This window comes from Mercenaria mercenaria, chromosome 2 (assembly GCF_021730395.1).
Source record: "Mercenaria mercenaria strain notata chromosome 2, MADL_Memer_1, whole genome shotgun sequence".
In the NCBI taxonomy this organism is placed as follows: domain Eukaryota; kingdom Metazoa; phylum Mollusca; class Bivalvia; order Venerida; family Veneridae; genus Mercenaria; species Mercenaria mercenaria.
This window is the reverse complement of record NC_069362.1, coordinates 72,886,826-72,914,266: the sequence shown is the minus strand read 5'-3', so window position 1 is coordinate 72,914,266 and position 27,441 is coordinate 72,886,826. Positions and strand designations below refer to the sequence as shown.

Genomic DNA, 27,441 nt, shown 5'->3' with positions numbered 1-27,441 from the left:
ATCAGGTTATACCCATTTAATACTGAAAGTGACCTCCATTTAAAACTCTCGCATAGACCTAACATTCAGTATATGGTTGTGACCTCCAAATAAAACCCTCGGACAAATCATTATTTGTACATATGTCTATTGTAAATTGAAACTTGAGTATTTTTTTAAAGTTTTACGGTTATTTTTATGTTCTTGAATCCTTTTTTAGTTCATGTACTAGAAAATTATTTCACTGATGTTTTACATCATTTTCTAACATACACATAATTTTATCCATCTTCGTTCAATAGTTGGACAATATTCTTGGCAACAAGATATACATTCATTACAAAGCTATTTTTCTGCAATAAAAAATCAAACAAACTTTATTAGTAAAACTCATTTATTGATCGATATACAAGTAAATATCGGTTACCAGTGGTGTAATATGTTGCCGATAGAGCTTATTCAATGTATCTGTGTAAAAGATTTCTGTTCATTACTTCTCATGTACAGACTTAAGCAGACAATGTCTGCTATCTATATCGTTGATGATGCTGTATGCTTCCAAAGTATGTTTCAAAAGACTTTTTCTGACTATCAAACACAGAAGCCTTAAATCGATATGTGAATATCGTATAAAAAGTTTTTATTGTTTTGTTTTGTCATTTTCTGGTATTTTAGGATCGTGGAGTCCATTCAATCCATTTGTGTAGTACTATGAGGTTATCTAACAGTGTTGAGTACAATACTGGATGAGTGCACAGCAGTAATAGCTCACAATCTGACTAAAGTACGAAGATCTGAGGATGACCCATTCACATTCGTCTTTCTGTATATTTGGATTTCCGATATTGCTATTTTTATTTTCGCAAATCTATTATTATTTGAACCAGTCAGACGACTAGTTTCAACAAGCATTTGGCTGAACCATCAAAATAGCGTTGAATATCACAGGATGAGATAAATGTGCAGTCAGTCCGGGACTCGAACCCGGGACCCCTCGGTTACAGGGCGAGTGCTTTACCGACTGAGCTTAACGGCTGGCTGACACCTGACGTGACCAAGTCCGTACCGTGATATATGATACCTTTCAAAATACGAGGGCGCAGTCATGATGTGGTCGTCATAAGAATTGTTAACATGAAAAAGCCAGGCTAGATATAGATTTTTTAAACTTCTACTTTCACTTTCAAAATGTTGAAAGCAAGGCTCTGATTGGCTAGCTAAAGGGTCGTCAGAACGAGTCTATCAATAGCACGTCTTCAGATCCAAAGCGTAGCGTTAATTGGTGATGTACTTTGGTCAGATTGTAATAGCTCATATTTGGAAGAATCCAAATATGGATTATTACTGTTATGTACGAGTCCAACTGAATTCAATCATTCCACTCAACATGTTAAATTACTTTTTTATTTCATACTTCAGTAATAAAAGTCAAATGACAGAAAAACAAATATCCACACATATTTAAATGACGAATGTGAACATTTCCTAATACTTTACAACAAGCCGATCCACGCGTCAACGGTCGTTTATCATGGAATTTACAGAGATTGACTTTCTTCTTCAAGCCGAGCCATGTTAGAATTAATACTTTATTACCAAGCCAATCAGTTAAATGTGAAATACATCAAGTTCGCCTAGCGCAAAATAAAAAGACCGTATTACTAGGACACTTAACAGAATAACACGAGAAGATAAGTTTCATGCTTTATTTTTCTGTACATTATAGGCTTAAGGCAACGACTATTTTCGAGTACGTCATATTTCTTTCTATTTATGTAAGTAATACGCACTAGCAAATTTGATACATTCTAGCGTTGTGTATAGGATGGTAATAAAATGTATATTAAAATCCGTAGACGGCCGCCCGTCCCTATGTTTCTTATATCACCTTTCTCACATGTAAGTCTTCTTCATTAACAGTTGACGTAACTCCAGCAGATTGTTTCTGTTACAAACATCTGTACAGCTCTTTGCCAAAAACATGCTCCATACATATACTCATGAGATTTAAAATTCATTTACAAAAAGCATGTAGATTTTATTAAAGATGACTATTCATGAGGCAGACTATAAAATATGTAATACATAAACATTGATTTTGAAACAATTAACCAAAAGCATTTACATGTTAAGAGGCAATCTCAATGAAATTATTAGAGCGGCTAATTTATAATTATTTTGCAATAAAAAGTCCTTAACTTGTATCTCTATACATACATGAAATTGACAAAAGTGTCAAAAAGTATATAAAAAAAAAATAACCAAACACAACGTTTTGAGTCGTGATCAACAATTAAACGTACTATGATAATATCAGATTTATTATCTTTTTATTATTTTCATTTATCAGTACGTTTATTTAGCCATAGCTGCTGAAGGATGAAGTCTACCAGAGAAGTGAGAAGTAGAGTTGCACGGCAGAAAGAAAACAACATATTCATAATAATACTTTAAATTACGAGATATCAGATTCAGATTCAATTAAATCAATAGGTCCCCAACTGTCTTACCCATTTTTCATTTAGCATATATGGTTTTAGAAAAACTTTTAGAGAATAATTATCAGTTTGTGAAACTGACTCTTCACATAGTTCGATCAGTCATTGCAAATCGCCGTTTTGAGTGCTTGTCCATGGTTTCTTATGATTTTCAATCATTTTTCAAACGATCTTGAAATAGTTGTGTACATGAGTATATTTTAATAATAACGATACAAGAAATTTGGTTAAGCATAATATAATTATTTTCTCATTTATCGTCATAATTTGAGGTAACACAACTTACACTAAAACTACATTAACTGTAGAAGAAAAAACTGGTTACCTAATTTATTGTTGTTGGAATAAAAGATGATAACATTATTTTTGGAAGAATAAAGATTAAGACAAAATAAAGACATATAATGTAATTATGAACTGCTGCTCTTCTTATTCCTTTCCTTTGTGAGTATCCGGATAAACTTGGAGCCTAGAACAAAACAAAAAAATAAGTGAAAACTAAAGTCAAAGTCACACTGTCAGTTATTAAGGGTTAGGTATTGCTTCGTTTTTTAAACGTAGTGAGACGACAAGATACGTAGAAAAACGTATTAGATACCTCTATACACGTAATGATTTGTTAAAACAAACCTTGGGTTTCGATATTTAGCATAGATAAACGTAGTTAAACGTATACAAAGCTCTTCAGACGTATCAGAAACGAATTAAAACGTACACAAACTTACCCGGCTGCCATCTATGTACTACTACGTATTATATAAGCTTTAATACGTCTTGATTTATTGAAGTTGATTACGTCTGGCTACGTTTTATTCTACGTTTAATTTCAGTACTGGTACTGATGATAAACCCGGACAAATGATAAAGTCGACCACCTCGGAAATATTCGATTGCAATCGGTTTTTTATAAAATTGAACACACCATCTAATAGTTTCTACTTAAAACACCAACTGGTGTAAACAAAAACAAAACTGGTAAATATTCTGTATAAATAAATGACTTACATTTATTTGTATAAAAAATATTTATCCAAAATTAGTGGGGAAGAGGGTGTTTTTTGCGCATGTTCACTGTCGAAACATGAAGGCCTGACATTTGGTAACTTTTCATTACTTGATCAGGAATGACTGTTGCAGCTTTTTGGGGAAAGTTTCAATATAATAATGCCAAAATTTTTTATAAATGACAAAGTGTTCTAATTTATCATCATTCAACGTTCATACAGTGCCCATTTTACATACCCCTTTCAGGGCCTCACTTCGTGTGAGTTTGCTTACTAAATATAAATTTGAATTATGTAAAGTTTTCAGCAAAGGTTAAACATTATTTTGATACCGACCATTGATTACAAATGGCAGAAATAAAATAATTGCAGGTAAAAAACCTCATTTTCTGTTCGGGTTTATCATCAGTACCAGTAGGTTTGAAATGTATTGCTTGGTATCACTTCATATTAATATGTATTACTACGAGTAGCTAGTGTTGTTATAATTCCTGGTCCTTTGGGATCATGGAGTCTATTCAATAGTGTGATAGAGTTCCGCTTAACCTGGTGCTAAGGGTGTGAGGGGTGTTGCATTTTCCATTACCTCTCATGAACAGACTCAATCAAACCGAGTCTGCTATTATTTTGCTTGGCTGCATTCTATACTTCTAAAAAATTCATAGAGATTTTATTCACTACATTTTTTAAAAAATTTTGTTGTAAGTATTCCTTGGTATCAAAGCTTGGTATCAAAGCTTGGTATCAATGATTGGTATCAAAGCTTGGTATCAATGCTTGGTATCAATGCTTGGTATCAAAGCTTGGTGTCAATGATTGGTATCAAAGCTTGGTATCAATGCTTGGTATCAAAGCTTGGTATCAATGCTTGGTATCAAAGCATGGTATCAATGTTTGGTATAAATGCTTGGTATCAAAGCTTGGTATCAAAGCTTGGTATCAATGCTTGGTATCAATGCGTACTTAACGTATAACTACGAGTATCTACGTTTCCTACGTTTTTGTTGTTTATCCTACTTAGTAATCTTTCTTAAAACTTAACAAAGCGTACCGAATTTTAGCAGACACTAAGTAAAACAGATTCATCCTTAGTAAAAGCGTGACACTGAGCACCTTTCTTAACCGGTCTATCGCATGTCAGACTGGACAAAACGTAATTATACGCAGTGGAAACTTACTACAAACATGTCAAAAATTTGGAAATCCGTTGAGATGACCATAGTAAAACTTAGACCTTGCTACCTGACAGTTTGACTGGGGGCCTTATGTGTCAATGTGAGCTCTAGGCATTATTCGTTTGTACAAACACTCCTGTAAATGTTAAAGCCTCAGTCATACTGACAGGTGTGCATATGTTTTCATTGTATTCATTTTTTATTGCACTGGAACATATATTCATTGTATACAAAGGTTGTGACTAAGATGTATGATATAGTTTTGTTCACTACTGATCCAAACGTCTACAGTCATAAAAAAATGTTATACATCATTATTCTATAAACGGAGCGTAAGATTAATGTTAGTGACACCAAAATATGTGTTTTGAAAAAGGAAGCAAAACGTTTAGCCTGACTTCTATATATATAATGAAAAACTGAAATTGTTTATAATTTTGTTGATCTTGGAACTAAATTCACCCACAATGGAAGTTATGGCAAAGGTTGTTAAAATACTATATGATCAAGCCCTAAGAGCGTATAATTTTGATAATGTTAGTCTTGATGTTAGTACTAAGCTATCCTTTTTATTTTATGATTTTTTTCTGTTTAAATTTATGGACGTGAAGTATGGGGTGTTTATAATTATGAACAAGTAGGTAAATCACACATTGTTTGGTTTTTTTTGTAAGTACATAATATAAACCCCTACCTGTACCGTTTATGGCGAACTTGGTCGCGAGCCTTTGTCAGTAATTTGTAAGGAAAGAGCAGTTAAGTTCTGGTTAAAAGTGATGAAATTAACGAATTGTCTATAAAAGTATTAACCTCAGTACAATGATTCATGTGACAACGTTAATACTGTTTATTATACACCATATCGATTGAGATTGTTCTTTGATACTATTGTAAATTATTACAATTCGTTTAAAACAAGAATAAGGGATCAATTTGTCAAAGAGTGGGGTGTTAATGTGAATGTCATTTCAAAATCAGATAGTTATTGTAGATATAAAACTGAACTTTGTTTTGAAAAGTATTAAGATGTTTAAACCAAATGACAACCTTAGAAGACAATTGATTCGTTAACCATGATGTTCACATAGTTAAGAGATTGAATTCAGAAGATATATTAATGTAAAAAGTGATACCAGATAGTGTAAAAGATGCAGTCAAAGTGCCATCGAGTCAGAACATCATTTCGTATTAAGTAGTTAACGATACAATTGTATAAGATCCGAATAATTGGGCCGATGTTCATGGCTAGTGTCCAAAAGTTTAATACATTAATGCCATCTTACAGTAAAAGATGTATATATAATTTTCAAAATGTATTAAAGAAGCATTATGGTTACGAAAACATTTTCATGAAACTCTATTTGTCTTCTGATCGTATAATATTATTTTGTTTTGTTCTTTGTCTTTTGTCCATATGGTCATATGATTTTTCATATGTTTTATATTTGTAAATGGCCGAAAAGCAAATGTAATGCTGATTGCCAATAAAGTTGAAACTGAAATTTTATTTTCATGTGTTTCCTGAGGTATGTGACTTTAAAATCATTTGAAATAAACAAATTGGAATAGAGTGAAACGAATTTTGAGTATGTCAGAAATATCAAAGCAAAGGACTTAAAGTACCAGAATGCTTAATTTTTCAGTGGTTATTTAAATACACAGAATACACAGTATACACAGTATATAACAGTGGGTTTATTCCTTATAATTTTACAGTGGGATTATCAAATATGATGGCACTGAATCTGATGTTTACATGTACGTGTAAGATTGCATATTTGTGGCGTTGCGCAGTTAAACTGAAAAAGCATAAATTAAAAAAAGGAAATTTGATGGTCGGAATTGCTTTCATTAATGGACATCATATTTTGACTTTTTTATGTCCTGGCTAACTCAATGAACCATATTTAAGATTTAAACAAATAAACATTGCCAAAAGATTTATTAGCTTCTCATTTAATCTTAGATAAATAATTTGTGTTTTACTTATACGTTATTACAAATTTTGTGTAGTAAAGCACTTCTTACCATGAAGTTTCTAAACAGTGGTATTTTATCTCAGGAGTTTCAAGTCCATTGAAATTTGAGGAAAGGCTTTTTGTGTATGCACCCATGTCCTCAAAGTATAGCCAGTCACCGATATCAAGTTCAGGCATACGCACAGAAGCATTTATGCAATCCACTGAGTTACAGGTGAATCCCCATAAAACACTTTCATGAGAGACAACATCTTCTCCAGCCTGATAAAGCACAATTGTAAATTAATACATATCAGACACTACTTCTTATTTATATAATACATAAATTCCCTAAAAATGTTTACATAATATTAACGATAAGTATATAGGAGTATGAATAAAGAAAGCATTTAGCAAAGCAGTCGAAAGACAAAAACAACATTTTAAATGTAGATATATCGTCTCTGTGCTGTTACTTTTAAAAGATACAACAGACATTATGTATTACATACCAACAAAATAGGATCATATCAATGAAAATGCATGATTAAAAACACAACATAATAAAAGTCAGCACAAATATTAAAAATATTTTTTTTCGCAATGGTATTAAATATGAAATAAACTCATCAATGAATATATAATCTGCTGGTATTTATTCAATTAGTACACTACATTTCTGTTCGCTGCTCATTAAGGTCAAATCTATAATCTAATTGAAATCAATTTCTTTAAACACTTCTTATTGATTTGAATTATTGTCTTTAAGTCCAATTCTGTAATGTAATTAAAATCAACTCCTATAAACACGCATTGATTTAAACCGTGTACTTCATTCATATTGGCCTAACATAGCACGCGCATAATGAAGCATGAGACAAAACAAACCCCATGTTTGTTCACCTTTCCAAGCACATATTTATAAATATACAACTTTTCAAAAGTCTTACCTTAAACAGCTTGGGAACATGTGGTATATTCATAGGGTTGAACATCTTGCCGACTAAGAAGTTGCCAAATACACTGTCATTCAGGTAATACATAAAGGTATTACCAGCAGCTTCGTTAGTGTCTTTTTCTGGCTCATTACCTTTCAAATACGCTTAATGTTATAATCTAAGTACATAAATAATCGGATGGAAAATTTCGGCTTTTAAAATTCATATGAAAGGCATTTAAAAGTTTATATTTTCAAACAACGTTTTACAAATTATAACGTTTTACAAATTGTATATCATCAAATGTTTTCATAATGCACATTTACGACCAATGTATAAAGTGCCATCATACCATTTTCTCTTTCTAAGGACTTCGTTGGAAACAAGCGTTTTCCAGTGATGTTATCCACAATAGTATAAGCTGAAGCAACCATATAGCGACCAGGTTCAGCAATAATATCCACGCATTCTTCCGGTGGAAATAAATCGTCTAGTGTTTCTTTCAAAATTTCTGTAATCTATTATTAGACATCAGTTCATAATAAATGTATTTATGATAAGGCGGGATATTTCGTGTTTGATTTTAGTAGTTACTGTTTCCTCTTCATTAGACTATCTATTATTCTTACTTATTAGATAACATTTTAGCACCAAAACTAGTTAATCAGAACACTTTGGAAACTATTTAAAGGGAAATAACACAAGTACATAAAGATAAGATCGCCTACAGGAACATTGGTGAAAAAGAAAAGTCCAGCTTATTACAATAATACTTAAGAAAAATATTTGTATCGATATGTGTGTGTTTTCTTATCTTATTGATGAAGGACGTATACAGATTAATGAAACTCTGCATAAAATCGCGATAATGCTTGTACTTTAATATTACGCAAACAAACTCTTACCTTTTGAAAAAAATCGGATGTGTTATGCTCTCCGGGGAAACCCCCTCCAATATCAAGTATGTTCGGATTAAAACCAGTTTCACGGGCCATTTCAAATGCTTTCCTGCTTTGTTTTAAAGCAGATGCATATGCCCCAGGATCCGTTATTCCAGAGCCAACATGAAAACTAAAATAATGCACAATTGTAGAAACTATATGTCTGTAAGCAAAATGTACTTTTGCAAACTTTCACTACATATCCACAGTGTATGACCAAAAATGCTCAAAGCGTATGCTTCAAATATCTAAGAAAAGTGTCCTTCTTAGAGTAAAGTGTGTGTTAATCATTGTGCTTTACTTCTTACAATAAATATAATCGATCAAGAAGAAAATGTTATACACAGTTAAAGGTACATACGATATTTTCTTGACATACCTTATTCCCACTATATTCAGCTCTAATTCTTTTGCAAGTTGTAGAAGGTCCCTGATTTGGAATGAAGGACATCCAAACTTATTTCCAAATGTTTCTCTACCCTCAAATTTCTCATGCAATAGAATTCTTAGTAACAACCTGAAATGAGCTGTTTTATGTAATTCAGGATTATCCGTCCGTGTAAAATTCAATTTAAATAATTTTTTTGGTTTCGTTGTATTAACCCTTAGCCTGCTAAATTTCTAAAATGGACGGGTCCATCATTCAGTTTGGGCAATACCATTTATTATTTGAAGGGGTGTTCACTGAAAATTTACTGACTGAATAGCGAACAGTGCAGACCATGATCAGCCTGCACGGATGTGCAGGCTGATCTTGGTCTGCACTGGTCGCAAAGACAAAACCAATTGCCGCCAGCAGGCTAAGGGTTAAGCCGCCAGGTTTCTTTCGTGTTGTCAGAGGAAGATATTATTTCAGTAACTTTACTTGATTTTAAGTTATATCGAACTAATTTCCATTGGAATTAAAAGCGCATCATGATGTCACAACTCACAACTCAAGTAGGAAAGACATTCGATCAAAAGTTTTCCAAAACCTTTGGCAAATTACTTTAAAAGCTGGCCAGAGGATTCAGAGATGATGATGACTTTCACCGACACTAATAGAACTATACAGGGAAATCTAGTATTGTCTCAAGTTGGCATGTCGTTTTGACAAATCGAGGTAATAGGAACATCCAAGGAAGAGTTCAATGAATGATATTAGAACTGTGATTTAGGAAAGGTAATTTTATTTCTAGCTCTGGTGGTCGTTCTGATAGGTCAGAATAATCTAAAAACAGTATCGGTAGGTGGTTACCCAAGGCACTGTTCTGCTGTAATAATTTAATAACTGTACCAGCAGTTTTTGTTTAGGAGATTTTTCCATTTACTGTTCTGGTGGTTATGTTTTATACATCTAAATGCTTCAAACAAGCTTTGTAAAACAGTATGAAATAATTTTAAGTTCATGTAAGCAGTTTCTTACCAGGAGAGTTCGAAAGTTTTCGCTAAGGTCAAATAAGGAAAAATAACCAGGTTCTCTGGCTGCAAAGTTTGATGAATTCGACAAAACTAAATTTGGTCAAACCGAACCTGCATTATTTTCGTTCATGTCGTGTTGAGCCACCTGTGGTTCCCCTCCCCCCTTTTTTTTTGGTAGAGATTTTTTTCTGAATTGTTTTAAAAAGTGAATAATTACTTTATACATGTACATAAAGGCTAAAGTGTCAGACTACTCTTTCATTATGTCTGTATAAATGCGAACAAAAATGCATACAACTGTGACAGGTTTTCTGAATATGAGGTATGTCTGACTAAGGAAATTAATTTGAAAACATATTCTGTGCGGCTAGCTATATGGTATTAAAAACAAAATATAAGGAAATGAAACAGTAATGACAATATGGAAATTCTGTTGACGTATTCTGACTATTCAATTGCCATTCTTCGTTTGTTATGAAAAAAAAAACAACCATTTCTGTTATGGCCAAAGTATGGCCGAAGTATTTCAAAATACTATAGGATGATACGTAATGGCACGGGAATTGAGGAATGTCACTACGGCACCACTACCATATGTTAAAATCGGTAGAATCGTTGAATACAACCAAAACACCAAGAACCAGACACGTAATTCTAACAGCCGTTCTGGCCGTTCTGGTTGTAATGGAGAGATTCGACCGGAATACTACGTACCCCATTTAATCAGATACATTTGAAACAAAAAGCGTATTCCATTATCAATATACAGGAGAGAGTTTAAATATCACCAAATACAATATTTTTAAAATTACAACATGATATTAGTTGCACTGAGTCTAGTTTACCTAATAGTATACCTAAAATGAAATAGATCCATAAACTGCCAATGATTTCAATATGGTGAAGCTCGAGTCCTCATATAAAATTTAAGGGCAGTGTATGTTTCATTAGGTAAACTACACAATATAAAATGAATTTGTCTCACAGGCGACCTTTTATGAGAATATAGGTAGTTGTTCGCTCATAGTAGTCTTTCTACGAATTTAAGCAACCAGTTCAGCCGAGAAATAATCTTGGTATCTTAGCAGTAAAATTCGGTAAAGAAAAATTTCTAACCGTAACATGCAAATACTCAATTAGATCATTTCCCATCTGACGATCACTAGAGCAAGGTAAAATGAACTGAAATGTTGTTTCCGTGCTTTTTTGTGTGCAAGCAATAAAGAAATATTGAAGCTGTGATAGTTCTTGCACTACTGTAAGACAAAAACTGTGATATAAGAAAATCATTTGTTTGATTTTATTTTATTTTTACTTTAATCTGTTGAATATGGCACGCAAGAAAAAGATCACTTGTTTTAGGGGCAGATGGGAGTCTCCAGTTCGAGAGTAACTGTTTAGGCGGTACCGAGACTCCGAAGGCAAAAGTAATGTGATCTGCAAGAGAATGCAAAATGATGATATTTAGCATTTTATATACGTTCCTCGTTTCAGTCTGAAAATAAACGAATCTGGAGTTTGACTGCCTATAATTCTGGCAAATTAATAAAACCAAACCTTGCTTTTGGATGATGAGACTTTATTTTATGCAGTTCCATTTCGCTGTCAAACGTCATCAAAGACACATTGTTGCGTTCCGCGTAAATTAGGCTTGTAACTCGTTTTTGCGTGTGGGTGTATATAACTCGGTCTGGGTTAACCCCAAGGCCAAGAACTGTCTCAATCTCATTCTAAAAACGAAACATTGTGTATTTTAATTTAAATAAGTATACATAGGAAATATATTTTCTAAGCTGTGCGCATACTTTCTCTTTTGTTTATTACTTTGAAGTATTTAGTCATGTGATATATATTATTATAGTGTCACCAATACTGAAAGAACTAGCTATGTTTGGCTTGTTAGACAACTGTAATCATTGAACAGCATTACTTCCCGACTGGTAGTTTTTACTGCTAAGCGCCATTCGGCAACCATTTCTTAACTGCAACGGGTCTCTCTTCAGTAACAATACATGCCTGTGACGGGAATCGAACCTTCGGCTTTTATGTCGTGTTACTGGTACTGTTTAGTTTCTCAGCATGAACATTTCGGCCTGGGTGGTTCCAATACTCCCGCTTTCATGGCTTTGGGTATTGTTTAATGACCCCTTGGATATGGTGCCTGCTTTTTAATTTTGTATTTTGGCAGTTCCTGTGATATGCAGGCTCCATATCCTCAGATCCCCTTTCTAAATTCCAGTTTGTTTAGTTCTGCTCATTGTTTTCTTGTTTAGGGCAAACCCATTATTTTAACTGGGGACCATTCGCCGCTCTTTATGGAATTACACGCTAGTGTAGCATTGAAGGTTCCATGTGCACCGCCGTATGAACACATCTGCGGATGTCTCTAAATTGTTTTTTGTACTTTTAGCATGTGTAAATGTTGAGTTCTGCTCAACAGAGGGCGTGGACGGTAGCATGAATTTTAACTACCGTCCATGAACAGGCTCAGTCAAACCGAGCCTGCAACATTTTCGTTTTTGTTGTGTTGAGCGACCTGTGGAGTTTCCACTTTTTCTATTTCCAAATGATGGCACAAACGTCTTTTAAGAATAAAATGGCATCTGTATGCGTATATCCGTGTTTAAACCACATTGGGACTACTTTCAAATCCAAGATTCGCGCAAGCGATTCTTGGGCGATTTGCTTTTTCGGCATCTTTTGGATACTAGTATAACAGAAAATTACCTTCACATTACAAAAGGAGAATGACGATATTGCATGAGGAGAATACGGAATAGAACGAGTTATGCCGACTGGCATAACAGGGTCGCTACCTTATATGATTGTAACTGTTATTTTAAAGAAAGCACTAACCTTGCTTGCACAGTCGAAGGATGCCCCGAGATCTGCTAGGATTTGCAGCACAGCTTTGTCTGGATTGCATTTCATGGCTAAAATGAATTAAAAAAGTCATTTCTATAATACCGACACCAGACGTTCGTTAACATATAACGATGAATAGTATAACTCAGAAATGCTTACACATTATTTAAATCGTAAACTAATATTTTAGTTGTTATATTGGGGTTCCATGGTATCTTTAAAGACAAACAAACGTATAGATATTGATGAAACTAAACATAACTGAAGTAAACAGATATCTTTATGCAATAACTTCTCTTTTGTGAATACATCTGCTTTAACTTATTAGTATATTTCTGTTATATTTCAAATAAAATGAACACTACAGTCATTTTCTAGGAACGATAACGTCTCAACGAGAAATACTATTATTTCCACAAAAGTGATAAAATATAACAGTATTATCATATATTTTATACAATGTTTTATAATGTATTTAGTCCAGTCAAAAATGTTTGATTTTGATAACCTAAAGCAAAAAGAACATTTAACTTTACGCCCTTGCCAGGATGAGCCAAGTTGTAAATGCATGGCAGACAGTGCAGTGTCTTTTTTCTATAATCTTTAAACTGTTAAAATATCAATAATTAAAATTAAACAAGAACAAATGATTTCACAATCTATCTATCTTCGTGACTTTATTCAAATTTTAGTGCTTCAGGGTATATTAATAAGTTAAGATAGCTGAAGTTAGGCATGGGAATGTAACACGCTTTACTGTAGATGTATTTGACATCAATGTGTTGTAATTTGCTTCATATATATATTCATATTTGTACGTACCGTAAAACAGTTTTACACTTGGCAACAGTCGCACCCATTGCTGATACTTTTCTATAATATCGCCAGTATCACATACAAAAAAGTGTTCGTCTTTTCCCTTAAAAATTATTTTTTTTGTATCAAATATTGTACTAAATTACAAAGCAAAATCTTTAATTTTAAAATTCTTTTCATTTTGCGTGAATTATAGTTAATGCATCAAAGTGGCTTTTTCATAGCTGGAAATGAATTATCAATTTTCTTTTAACATGGTAAAAGATTGACATAAGATGTATATCAACTCAAAATTAAGACGTATATAAAATACTAAGAATATGTACAACTCAAACAAACATGTATGTAATGATCTTATACAAAGGTAATTTCATAAAGAATATGTTCTAGACAGGAATAATTCGAAAACACAGATATTATTAAGGCAACATAAATATCAGCATATACAATACATTGTCTATATCAACCTGTGAAAGAGTCCATTGTCATGGCTTCTCTATCATCCCGTGTCTATAGAAGCATACAAGCAGAACAAGTTATATTGACAATGCGCCCGCCCCGAAATTTACTGGCTATTGCAATATGATCAAGTAGAGTGTAACTTTTTAAGGTATCAAAGTATTATTAAGAGTCAGAACTTCTTTTAATTTGCAGTGTTTAGTCGATTGTCAGTAATTGCACCTACAAGCCGATCTGTGTGCTCTAGAATTTTGCATTTATGGACGTGGGCACGTATTGAATGGTTATCCCTAACTGCAACGAGGCTGTTAAAACCCGTTTTGTTACCGTAAGTGGCATCGCGAATTTTACTCGTTCGATAAAAAGCGACCATTGTTAAAAAAATAAAACTCAGAAGGTTACGTGAAATTTCTAATGCTTCATACTTCTCGTTTAGAATCTGTAACATATTCCTGTAGTAGTTCGTGCCTGGATTTTCTTTCGGAATGTAGGTCAACTGGAATGTCATCCACAATATACTTCTTCATCGTCCCAAAGTCGCCGCTGCAAAAATAAACAAGCGGTGTTTTCAATGACAGCTGATTTGAAATTATGAATAATTTCATTTCGTGTTAAACGATATTAATAAAAAGCGAATTCGCAATATAACATAAATCTCATTGTGAAATAAAGATTTTGCAATTGATGGCTTGAAATTTGGTCAAAGTCAAATGAATATTAATAGAGTTGTCTCTTTCGGCCAAATTTGCTGAAATTAGGAAGGATGTAATTCTCGTGTTCCAAGTAAAAGTTATTGATGTTTATGATAAACGACCGGTGCCATCGCACTCATCTTTAGGTTAACATGAAACTGTCAGTACGTTTGAATCTGATATCTGTTTTATACTAACAGAAACATTGTTAGTTTAAGTTAAATGTATCTATCATGCCCATTCAAATTGTACCCCTACCAATTATAAATGCTTTTCTCATGATACTGGTGAATATACTGATTTTCATTTGGTAAATACAGTCAAAATTTTGACCCGTGGTGACATTTCAACTTCATTATTTCACGATTTCTGCTTCCTGATTTCACGATTTCCACTTCATGAATTCACGAATTCACGATTTCTGCTTCCTGATTTCACGATTTCCACTTCATGAATTCACGATTTCACGATTTCATGAATTCACGATTTCACGAAAAAAACTTCACGATTTCTTGATTTCACGATTTCATGATTTCACGATTTCTTGATTTCACGATTTCTTGATTTCACGATTTCTACTTCATGAATTCATGAATTCACGATTTCACGATTTCTGCTTCCTGAATTCACGATTTCCACTTCATGAATTCACGATTTTACGATTTCCACTTCATGAATTCACGATTTAACGATTTCACGAATTCACGATTTCCACTTCACGAATTCACGATTTCACAATTTCCACTTCATGAATTCACGATTTCACGATTTCCACTTCATGAATTCACGATTTCACGATTTCCACTTCACGAATTCACGATTTCACAATTTCTACTTCATGAATTCACGATTTCACGATTTCACCATTAAAATTCACGATTTCTTGATTTCACGAATTCACGATTTCACCATTGAATTTCACGAATTCACGATTTCTCGATTTCACGATTTCATAATTATAGTACAATTTCAACTTTTCGCGATTTTATTAGTCATATGACTGATGTATGACTTAGAAAACCGCGGGTGATATTCGCTACATGTAAGATGACGTGTTATATAATTGTACAACCAGGTTTAGGTACTGAAAGTGAAAACTGGCCGAAAATGCCTCAACTGATGAGGAAATAGACTTACAAACAATACTTTTAGAATGCATTATTGCTTAAAATGTGAAATTGTTCCAGTCCCTTTTTTCGGTTTTAGTAAGCTCCTCATCTTTGTGCTATTAAATGAAAAGCGATGCATCTTATTCACATGTAAGCTATTGCCACCTGCTGTGTAAATGGTATGCAAACTGAGTTGATCAAGAGTAGGGCCGTTTAAAATGTAAAAAAGCGGCTTAGACGTTACAGGCGTGGAAAGGATATACATACAAAATATAAATTCAATCCATGCAAGCATTCTCTTTTAAATGAACAGAAACCAATGTGTCTATAGACGGAAAGACGGATTCCAAAATAACGGACTGACGGACGGACAACTGCAAGGCTTAATGCTCCGTCGCCATTCATGGCGTGGGCATAATAAACATACTTATATATTTTGGAATGTCTAAAACAGAAAAGATACTTGGGCATCATATTTTGTTCATACATGTTTTAGTGTTGAAAGTACCCAATACTGTGTTGGTACAGGCACCAATATCCCTCCCCAACCTCCACACAGACGTATGCAGGAGTATAAACTCATCCTCTTTAACCCAGACCATTCATTATGTTTACACTTCATTGAATGGAGAGTAACGGAATGGATAGGCCAAATAGAACAAGTGAAATCAAGAAATCATGAAATCGCGAAGTTTAATTGTGAAATCGTGAATTCAAGAAGTGGAAATCGTGAAATCAAGAAATCGTGAAGTCATGAAATCGTGAAATCAAGAAATCGTGAAGTTTTTTCGTGAATTCGTGAAATCGTGAATTCATGAAGTGGAAATCGTGAAATCGTGAATTCATGAAGTGGAAATCATGAATTCAGGAAGCAGAAATCGTGAAATCGTGAATTCATGAAGTGGAAATCATGAAATCGTGAAATCAAGAAATCGTGAAGTTTTTTTGTGAAATCGTGAATTCGTGAAATCGTGAATTCATGAAGTGGAAATCGTGAAATCGTGAATTCATGAAGTGGAAATCGTGAAATCAGGAAGCAGAAATCGTGAATTCGTGAATTCATGAAGTTGAAATCGTGAAATCATGAAGCAGAAATCGTGAAATAATGAAGTTGAAATGTCACCACGGGTCTTTCGTACATACGTGATGGTTTCTTACTTGTAAAATATTTTCGTTATAATTTTATGTTTTTTGCACTTTTGCAAAGAAACAGCGACGGTCACGACGATACACTGGCTATTAAATTTCTGTTATTTAAGCATAACAGCACAGTTATCAACTCAGGTTTATATTAAATATGCACACTTTTGGCGAAACAAACACTTGTCTATGGTGACAAATACTTATCTCTATGAGTGCCTCAGAAACCTGACTGACTGAGTATTTAATTTTAATAAGGGTCCACCCGCCCTCTCAGGCACAATATAGCTTTCGCTATGTAGAGTATAGAACCCATCAGAAACCTAATCTGTTTCTTTTGTTAAAAAGTCAGTCTTGTACATTTAGCCATGTTTTTCAATAGTATGACAGAATTACTGAAGCATAGTGGATAGATGTCTTTAAGTGTTTGAAAAGCTAAAATTCCACCGTGTGCTTAATACTATTTATGTCTCTTTATATAATTCGAATCCAGTTATCAAGAACTTTTATCCAGTTGTTTGAGATTATAAATGTTGAAATGATCTGTATACAACCATGAAAAAAGTTGGACAAACAAAAATTTATTCATCCTTACACATGTATTATTCTTTGTTTTGCTCTTGATGGGTATATCTGAATTGTACATATACTTACATAATAACCTTTCTTCATTTCTCAGAAAATTAATTTGCATAGGGTTACCATTCTTTTTCAAAAGTATTTTAGAAAAATGAATAAATGTGTATCAAAATGTATGTATAGTATATTCTGTGTTTGATAGCATAGAAAATTACAGCATATTTAAAACTAGTCAAACTCCAATAAGTTTTATCAAAATATTTTCTAACATTTCAGGGTTTTATTCTGTTTGTGTAGATAAATATTTATAAATATTTTTTAGATCTTACCAACTTTTTAAACGCTTCTGTTTTAGTTATATTAAAAAGAGTGTCGAGATCTTTGAATTAAAAGGCTTGCTGTAAATGCTGACGGTTCCGCGCATTTTTTTATCTCATGACTGTTTCAAGAAAGTATGTCATTCTTTGTTGCAATAAAAATGTCCGAAAAATTTACCAAATAAATATTATATATACAAACCGACTAAAACAACAAAAGGATGAACAAGCATGTTGCATAAAATTAATTTGTCAAATATACAATAGTACCTTAAAAGAATTATCTATATCGTTGATACTTTTGTATTGAATCAGAAAAGTACAAGAAACTTTAAAATCGTTTAAAACAAAATACATGTCCTTACCAGATTATTTCCTATTTGCTTTATGGCCGATCGTTCGTGCACTTCAGGTCTTGAAAATACGTTTAGTATTGTGTAACCTATAACATAAAGTGCATTCTTTTCAAATAATGCAGTATATCTATTTATTTACAAAAGGATACGAGAAAAGATATCGTGGCTTAAGTAGCTCGGTGTGTATGATCGACGTTTAATTCAATGTTATATATGCACTTTGTTACAATCACATGCACCACAGCGTATCTTATTCTTCAGATAAAGACAATTTATGAATAGTCTAACCCGCCCGCTTAGCTGAGTAGGTAGAGCGTCGGTCTACGGATCGCGGGGTCGTGAGTTCGATCCTCGGGCGGGGCGCATGTTCTCCGTGACTATTTGATAAACGACATTGTGTCTGAAATCATTAGTCCTCCACCTCTGATTCATTTGGGGAAGTTGGCAGTTACTTGCGGAGAACAGGTTTGTACTGGTACAGAATCCAGGAACACTGGTTAGGTTAACTGCCCGCCGTTACTTTACTGAAATACTGTTGAAAAACGGCGTTAAAACCCAAAACAAACAAACAAACTAACAAAAACACATACAGAAGTGCGCTTCATTTGCATAGAACTAATATATTTCGCCATCAATAATCCCGATCTATTATGTCAGTATATTTAATTACCAGACTACTAATCAAACAGTTCATACCTACGAACGAAGTTGAAACTTACATAATCTTTATCGTTATCTTGACTACAGTCAGTGCATTGATACAACTTGCTTTCCACGTTGGACTACTTTATCCTTAATAATTGTGGCAACGGAACTATTTTGTAAAGAGCACGGACATTTTTAAATTCGTTTAGGATAAAAAAATATAATATAATATAAATATACGAAAGGTGTAGGGGTCTCCGTGGCCAAGATTTCTATTATTGAATTACAAGATGATACTTATAACAAACATACAGTATATTTATATTTTAATCCATAACAGTTCATATCCATTAGCATATCTAATTTTAACACATTTGGTCTGTTATGAAATTTCGGTTCTGATATTATAATAATCTGTCACTGGCTGTAGATGCAGATGGGAGTAACCGGTTCGAGGGTAACTGTTTTGGCGAAAATGAGGCCCTGTCGAGTTACCGCAAAATCAGTTACCCGTGAGCCGACTATATTCCCATCTGCATCTACAAACAGTGGTAGATTATTTTTCTTGCATACATTTAATAATGTAAGAAAAATATTTTTTCTAATGTTAAGTAACTGTTGTCAAACCAGCTCCTATGTCTAACAGAGACCTTTTTTTTCCACAGCCTTTATTGGAACATCTCCAACAACACTGATCTTTACTAAATGAACTGTCTTTTCTCAGGCCAAAATGACCTTTCTCGCAGTATTGGCAAACCATTGAAAAATAACCAATTGATTAAAGATGTGATGATATTTGTTAAAGAAAAAAGATTTCTGAACTTGAAAAGCGTTTGTTTTTGTTTTGATTTGTAAGAACGTGGTTCTGGTGACGTCATAACCGGAAACTCGATTGATATTAAAAATTGCGGCCAACAAGGTCAGAGACCACCAATTGTTTTCCCATAGACTTACATTGTAACATTATGGCGTGTACGGCCTTCCATACATCGAAACATGTATATCTAATTACAAGTTTTTCAAGAACTATCTTAGTTCTACCAAAATATCGGACGAAAAACATATGAATAGTGATACTTTATTTAAGTAATTTTCGTGTGAATGAGATGACCCCCTGTTTACATCATTGACATGGCGGGAGAAATTCGTTTGATAAAACTTTTTTTCAATACACATAAAATGTAGCATATTTTGTCAAAATGTATAATAAAATACTGTAAATGCAGTGAAAAAATATCAATTTTGAAAAAATAATCACTTCCTGGGTTTGTTTACATGACTGACCAATCATAACGCACAGACGTTACCTTATTCCCAGGTATACACTTACCTCATTCCCAGTAAGTTCCCTGTACTTTTTGGAATTGGTGGTCTCTGACCTATAGATGAATGTTTCGTATCACATTTTCCAATTTTACAGTGATATTGTGAAACATGATCCAATACCAAATGTCTTACAAAGTTTCATCAAGAAATTAACAGTTTTAAGAAAGATATGGACAGTTTACTGAGGTCACCCCCTGTCGATTTATATGCCCAGACTCGGTCCCTGTCGTCGTGAGATTGCAATTTTTCGTGAAAATTTCAGTTGTCTGCTTTTGATTTGACTTGGAAGCTGAAATACGATTCATTCCGTAAAAAATAGAAATAAGGTCTAATAATTTTGATCATTCTCTAACATTACAGAGATAAAAATGATCCTTTTTGGCCAAAAAGCCCAGATAAAAATGGGCACACCTGTTAAAAAAGAGGCCAATTTTTAAAAAAAAAAAATCAAATTTCACGCTTATTTTTGCAAGAAAACGTCTTTCTACATCATTTACAACAGATTTGTGGCCATTTACATTACCTGTGATGACTTCCGACGAAAGTCATGTTTTAGCTCTATTATAGGTCAGAGACCACCAATTGTTTTCCAATATACTTACATTGTAACATTATGGCGTGTACGGCCTTCCATACATCGAAACATGTATATCTAATTACAAGTTTTTCAAGAACTATCTTAGTTCTACCAAACTATCGGACGAAAAACATATGAATAGTGATACTTTATTTAAGTAATTTTCGTGTGAATGAGATGACCCCCTGTTTACATCATTGACATGGCGGGAGAAATTCGTTTGATAAAACTTTTTTCAATACACATAAAATGTAGCAAATTTTGTCAAAATGTATAATAAAATACTGTAAATGCAGTGAAAAAATATCAATTTTGAAAAAATAATCACTTCCTGGGTTTGTTTACATGACTGACCAATCAGAACGCACAGACGTTACCTTATTCCCAGGTATACACTTACCTCATTCCCAGTAAGTTCCCTGTACTTTTTGGAATTGGTGGTCTCTGACCAACAAAGAAGGGGTTATTTTTTCCTTTCCTTTCATTTTCCATTTTTACCTTTCGGTATTGACGTAAAAAAATCATGACGAACACGAATATATATTCATATATATATAAAAGTTCAATTTGTAAGGAATAAACAGCAGCAGACTTCTGTGTTTTACAATTATTTTAATTCTTCACTGCAAGCGCTTTCAATACACATATCTTCAGGCAGTTTACATTTATTCATATATATATATTTAAGAGGCGACCCAAGGTCGCCGAAGGTGCATAGTAATCGCGCTTAAAGGCGCTCGAAGCGCGCTAAAATTCCTTTTATGTTAGGGACCGCTAATATGCAAGTGCTTTCAAAAACTATTCTGGTTGAATTTTCTGTTTCTACAGGTAGTCTATTGTTTCTTTTCCTTAAGTTTACTATACTGTATACTTCAAAAATATCTAATACGTTTGGAGTAAATAGTTTTCAAATAAATTTATGTTTGAGCAATTTATATGTTTCATATTTACAAGACTTTTCAACGTGTGAGTAAAAACAAATGCGTCAGTCGTTGCTTTACAATACTACATAACCATTTACAATTTATAAAATTAGCGATAACAATATGCCATGCATTACACATTCTATAAATATACCTTGTACATATTCAACAATTTTTAAATTCAAACATTTAAACAATGCTACATTTGCATGAGAGTTAAAATTTTCAAGCAATATATTATAGATATCACAGAATATTTTTCTTTGTACTGAATTTACACGTTTTGACCAAAGCATATTATTTTTGTTTTAATGTCAATTTTAATTGGCATCACACCATAGACCATGACATTTGGTGTAGAGCATTTTAATTGCAGAATGTGCTTAAGAAATTTGGGATGAACTCGTTCAATAACATCAGTATTTCCAAAGCCCATTATTTCACATCCGTATAAAAGAATAGGTTTGACAATCTTCGAAATCAACTCTATTTGTAAATCTTTAGAAAGATAATTTCTATGCCTTTATAATATGGCGTTGGGAAGCAGTATCCAGCACACTGGCCATAGCTTTATCAGATCAAGTGGTTCCAACGTTGTTTGAGCGGTGAATTTTACGACAATCAGATGGAGAAATATGGCCGATACTACAAATTTCCTGTATTGTAAGTATGATTTAAAGGAATTTCTACCTGTTAAATAACGAATCAAATAAAAACGATAGGTGCAACTGGAGCGCAAATGTGTCTATGTTTTAGCACGTATGTCCATTTAGCTGAGATTTGTGCCGTTTATTCAAACACTTCTGTACAGTCCGGCGGGGGAAGGAGATTTTTTTACAGTTTTTGACAATGTCGCCTCAAATATAGTGTTTATCGGGAACAAGTAACTGTTCAAACACTTGCAACGCCGTTTCGAGTGGGTCACTATGCAACGCAACCAAGTGGATACCGTTCTGTGTCTTACTTGCGAAGTCTTATCCGTCTTAAAAACAGTCATTAAAGCCTAACAATGAATAAATTTAGAGAGTGTTATATCATTTTAATGATCCCGCCATTTCTTATATATTGTACTTTTACATTTTTATGTTAGCTTAACATTTAACATATTTTTTAGGACATTGTCAAAAAAACATCAACACAAAAACATAAAGCAAGGATGAACATCGAACAATATCATTAAGTAAATAATAGTAATAGTGAGTAAAAACAAGAACCAGTTCACGGATATTTATCTCCTCCACGAATGTTACTGAACAGCATACCAAAATCGGGATGACTCTTTAAATCAGTATAGTTACAGCTGGTTACTTTTTAATCCCATAAAACCAATACAATGCGATTTCATTACTGATTTGTTGTGCATTTGAGCTGTTCATACAGATTAAATAAAATTCGGTCCATGATAAAAGTATTGATCAGTTGTTTGTATATGTTTTCATTCATATTCCTGGTGTAGCTTTCACTTATTTTCAGAGAGATAAATCACAGAGAACGTTAAAATTGGCCAGGGAAAAGACAGTATTTTATTTGTCCTCCATAAAACAGAAACGACGTAATAAACCTCTATGGTCGCAGTTCAAAAATGAAAATACAAATGAAATACAGACACCAATGAAAGAAAATAACCGGACCAGCAATACTAAAGACGTGTCATCAAGCAAACGATTAAGAGCGTTTTCTTCATGTCCTCAAAGTGAATAATAATAATAAAAAAAAAAACAACACACACAAAAAAAACCCCGAAAAGACTGCTAACTCGAACTTCAAGCACCAAAATATCAAGAAAAAAAACCTGTCCACAATAAGGTATTAAAGAGAGAGTCTTATGTAACGAAATGTTTGAAGAATTAACAGAGGAAGAGACAGATTTTTAGAGATTGCAAGCGACAAGGCTATCCTGAGACAACATTCTGCAGCAAAATTATTTCACAATATTTTAACTCTTATCAATTCGAATAAGTACCTGTTGGCAAACGTCGCTTTTGTTATTTGGTTAGAGACAGTTAAATAGTACAACTGTGGCACATCTCTATTAGTATTGCTGGTCCGTTTTTTTCTTTCATTGGTGTCTGTATTTCACTTGTATTTTCATTTTTGAATGGCGACCATAGAGGTTTATTACATCGTTTCTGTAGGGATAACGCATGTTTTTTCGTGTTATAACATCTGCAGAATCCCGAGGGACTGGTTGGTACCCGAGCCCTCGGGTACCAACGATTCCCGAGGGATTCTGAAGATGTTATAACACGAAAAGAACATGCGCTAACGCTATTCTAGCATAAAACGCGTGAAAACCAGGTAAATGAATATATTGTCCCTCAACGTCATTGAAATTTCCATGAAATGCGCGGTAAAGTCTACGTTGTTTTTTCACGTTTACGTCATTTCTTTTTGAATTTTCCGTTTTGGGGCCAAATAAGAAAAATTAACAACAACACGTCTAGCGTTTTGTTCATAGATAATTATTAACTTCCAACGTTTCGGCGTTAAGCCTTCCTCAAGGAAGAATAACAATAAAAACGACGGACGTGACGTCGTTAAACAACGTCGCGTAAAAAGGCGGTAAAATGTATACAAAGTTTAGATCTACATTATTTACAATGTTAATAAATTAAAAATAACGTTCCTTTAAACGGATTTAACAAACATACCGAGTAAATTGTCGGATAGTGTTTATACAAAATTTCCTATACTTATGTATATAAAAAGTTTTGGGGCCGTAATACGTTTACGCTTTGCCACGGAACGCGCATATATAAAAAGGTGTTATAACAGCACATGATCGCGAGAATCTCTGTGTTAACACACGTTTTCTATCCTGTTAAAACATCCCCGAAAAGTGGCAATAACAGCAGTTTTATGCTAGAATGTTTTATGGAGGGCAAAAAAAATATTGTCTTTTCCCTGGCCAATTTTAACGTTCTCTGTGATTTATCTCTCTGAAAATTAATGAACGCTACCACAGGAATATGAATGAAAATATGAACAAACAACTGATCAGTACTTTTATCATGGATAAATATCCGTGAACTGGTTCTTGTTTTTACGAACTATTACTATTATTTACTTAATGATATTGTTCGATGTTCATCCTTGCTTTATGTTTTTGTGTTGATGTTTTCTGACTAATATCCGCAAAAATATGTTAAATGTTAAGCGAGCATAAAAATGTAAAAGTACAATATAATAGAAATGGCGGGATCATTATAATGATATAAAACTCTCTAAATTTATTCATTGTTAGGCTTTAATGACTGTTTTTAAGACGGATAAGACTTCGCAAGTAAGACACAGAACGGTATCCACTTGGTTGCGTTGCATAGCGACCCACTCGAAACGGCGTTGCATTAGGTTTTCGGCCGATTTTTCAGAAACTACGCTGAATAATTCTATGAAAATACACACCCCTTGTTTTAAGAGGTAGCCCTTTACATAAAAAGTGTTTGAACAGTTACTTGTTCCCGATAAACACTATATTTGAGGCGACATTGTCAAAAACTATAAAAAATCTCCTTCCCCCGCCGGACTGTACAGAAGTGTTTGAATAAACGGTACAGATCTCAGCTAAATGGACATATGTGCTAAAACATAGACACATTTGCGCTCCAGGTGCACCCATCGTTTTCATTTGATTCATTATTTAACAGGTAGAAATTCCTTTAAATCATACTTACAATACAGGAAATTTGTAGTATCGGCCATATTTTTCCATCTGACTGGCGTAAAATTCACCGCTCAAACAACGTTGGAACCACTTGATCTGATAAAGCTATGGCTAGTGTGATCCAGACAAGAGCAGTTTCCGGACACATGTAATAATCGCTTTATTTAGATGTTTTTCGCGCAAAATATGGACCGGCGAATTACATAAGGAATAACGTAATAATACGCATCAACAAAGTCAGTAATCTACAAGTAATGATAATCTATTTATATTCACAAATTTAGTTCGTCACTTCTCGTGTAGTAGCTTGTATACACTCGTATGCACTTTATATGCATGAGACAAGCTTATGCATTCAGGGTTACGATAAATTTGGTTAATTATGCAAGGTAAAACAGAAACTTTTGCAATACGCTGAATATGTCCATGATGATGCATACAGTGTCGCAAACGAAATTGAAAATTAAATAGCTTGACGGTATTCAGATATGAAACTTTGACCCTTCACAAAGTGAACTACTTACCTCAACATGCCTGAAGTTGTTTGTTGGTATATCCATTTTAAAACAAATGATACTATCTATTCAATAAAGAAAACTCATCATCACTTGATTTCATATTTTGTAAGTATGATACAAAATCATTATTATTAGATTTAAGGTATTGGACCCGAAATGACACTCATGCAATTACGTTATCTCTTAATTCTACTTCGGTATTCTTCGGTCGTAACCGTTGCTCATACAAACATATTGTTATACTAGAATCGCATGTGGAGTGTACGGAGAATACCTAATCAATGGAAATTGCGATAAGGTAGAAGACGGGATACTATTGCGATGAGGTAGAAGACGGGATACTATTGCGATGTGATAGAAGACGGGATACTATTGCGATGAGATAGAAGACGGGATACTATTGCGATGAGATAGAAGACGGGATGATAAGATAGAAGACGGGATACTATTGCGATGAGGTAGAAGACGGGATGATAAGGTAGAAGACGGGATACTATTGCGATGAGGTAGAAGACGGGATACTATTGCGATGAGATAGAAGACGGGATACTATTGCGATGAGATAGAAGACGGGATACTATTGCGATGAGATAGAAGACGGAATGATGACATAGAAGACGGGATACTATTGCGATGAGATAGAAGACGGGATGATAAGGTAGAAGACGGGATTATGAGATAGAAGACAGGATACTATTGCGATGAGATAGAAGACGGGATACTAAGAAACAATATCAAGTAAAATAAGAAACTAAACGTCTAAAAATGTTTTTGGGTGGCTGGGATGTGAGAGAGGAGACAGATGGACGGACAAACAGATACATGATTAAAAGGGGTATGATTTCATCAAAATAAAAGCAAGAGTTATGGGAACTGTCATTCAGTGGGAATTGCTATGGGGAAACGTGTTTGAAGTTGTATGTAGTTGAGATGAAATTATCTTGTTACTGAGATTCAAACTTGCTGACAACCGCGAAATATTTTTCTTCTAAAAAAATTGCTAGGTACAAAATGGAGCATAATTCCACTTAAATGAAAGCAAGAGTTACAGGATCTATGTCATTCAGTTAATGTTATCACGGGGAAGGCATGTATGAACTTTCATTCAGTTGTGATGAGTAGTAACAGATATGAGCTCAGAATCGTTAACAAGGTGTCCACATACGACGCCGATGCCGGGGATTCCGTCACCGTGAGCTATTGATCATTGAAGACAATTTAATATTATACAACATATAATGAAAGCTACATGAAACAAGAAATGTCTTTAAAAAGACAAACGGCGTAGAGGTAATAATGTTTGGCGCATGAAAAATTCAGAATTAAACAGAATGTACAGACAGAAAATATTTGGATATGCATATACGAACACATTATTCATTTGCAAATATTCCAACTAAGCAGCAAATTTAAATGATCAAGAGGTATCCTTTCAGTGATAGAAGATCAAAATGATTTGACGTCCTGGGCTGATTCTGAAATAATTTCGTGTTGGGTCAGAATCCCCCTAGGTAACCCACTTGCACAATATGTCGACCAGCGTACAATTAGTTGGACTGGA

General features: G+C 33.8%; 1 protein-coding gene across 1 annotated transcript; it reads right to left on the bottom strand.

The window, feature by feature from the left end:
- Window positions 1-355: 355 nt before the first annotated feature.
- On the bottom strand, window positions 356-26,049 carry LOC123564305 (antizyme inhibitor 2-like). The gene is made up of 12 exons (XM_045357801.2): window positions 25,887-26,049; window positions 18,237-18,313; window positions 14,460-14,577; window positions 13,582-13,678; window positions 12,751-12,827; window positions 11,452-11,624; window positions 8,873-9,010; window positions 8,458-8,623; window positions 7,905-8,070; window positions 7,565-7,704; window positions 6,685-6,896; window positions 356-2,946 (listed from the first exon to the last, which is right to left on the bottom strand). Exons 3-12 carry the CDS (start codon window positions 14,559-14,561, stop codon window positions 2,907-2,909), a joined length of 1,311 nt encoding a protein of 436 aa, XP_045213736.2. The 5' UTR covers window positions 14,562-14,577; window positions 18,237-18,313; window positions 25,887-26,049; the 3' UTR covers window positions 356-2,906.
- Between the last annotated feature and the right edge of the window lie 1,392 nt (window positions 26,050-27,441).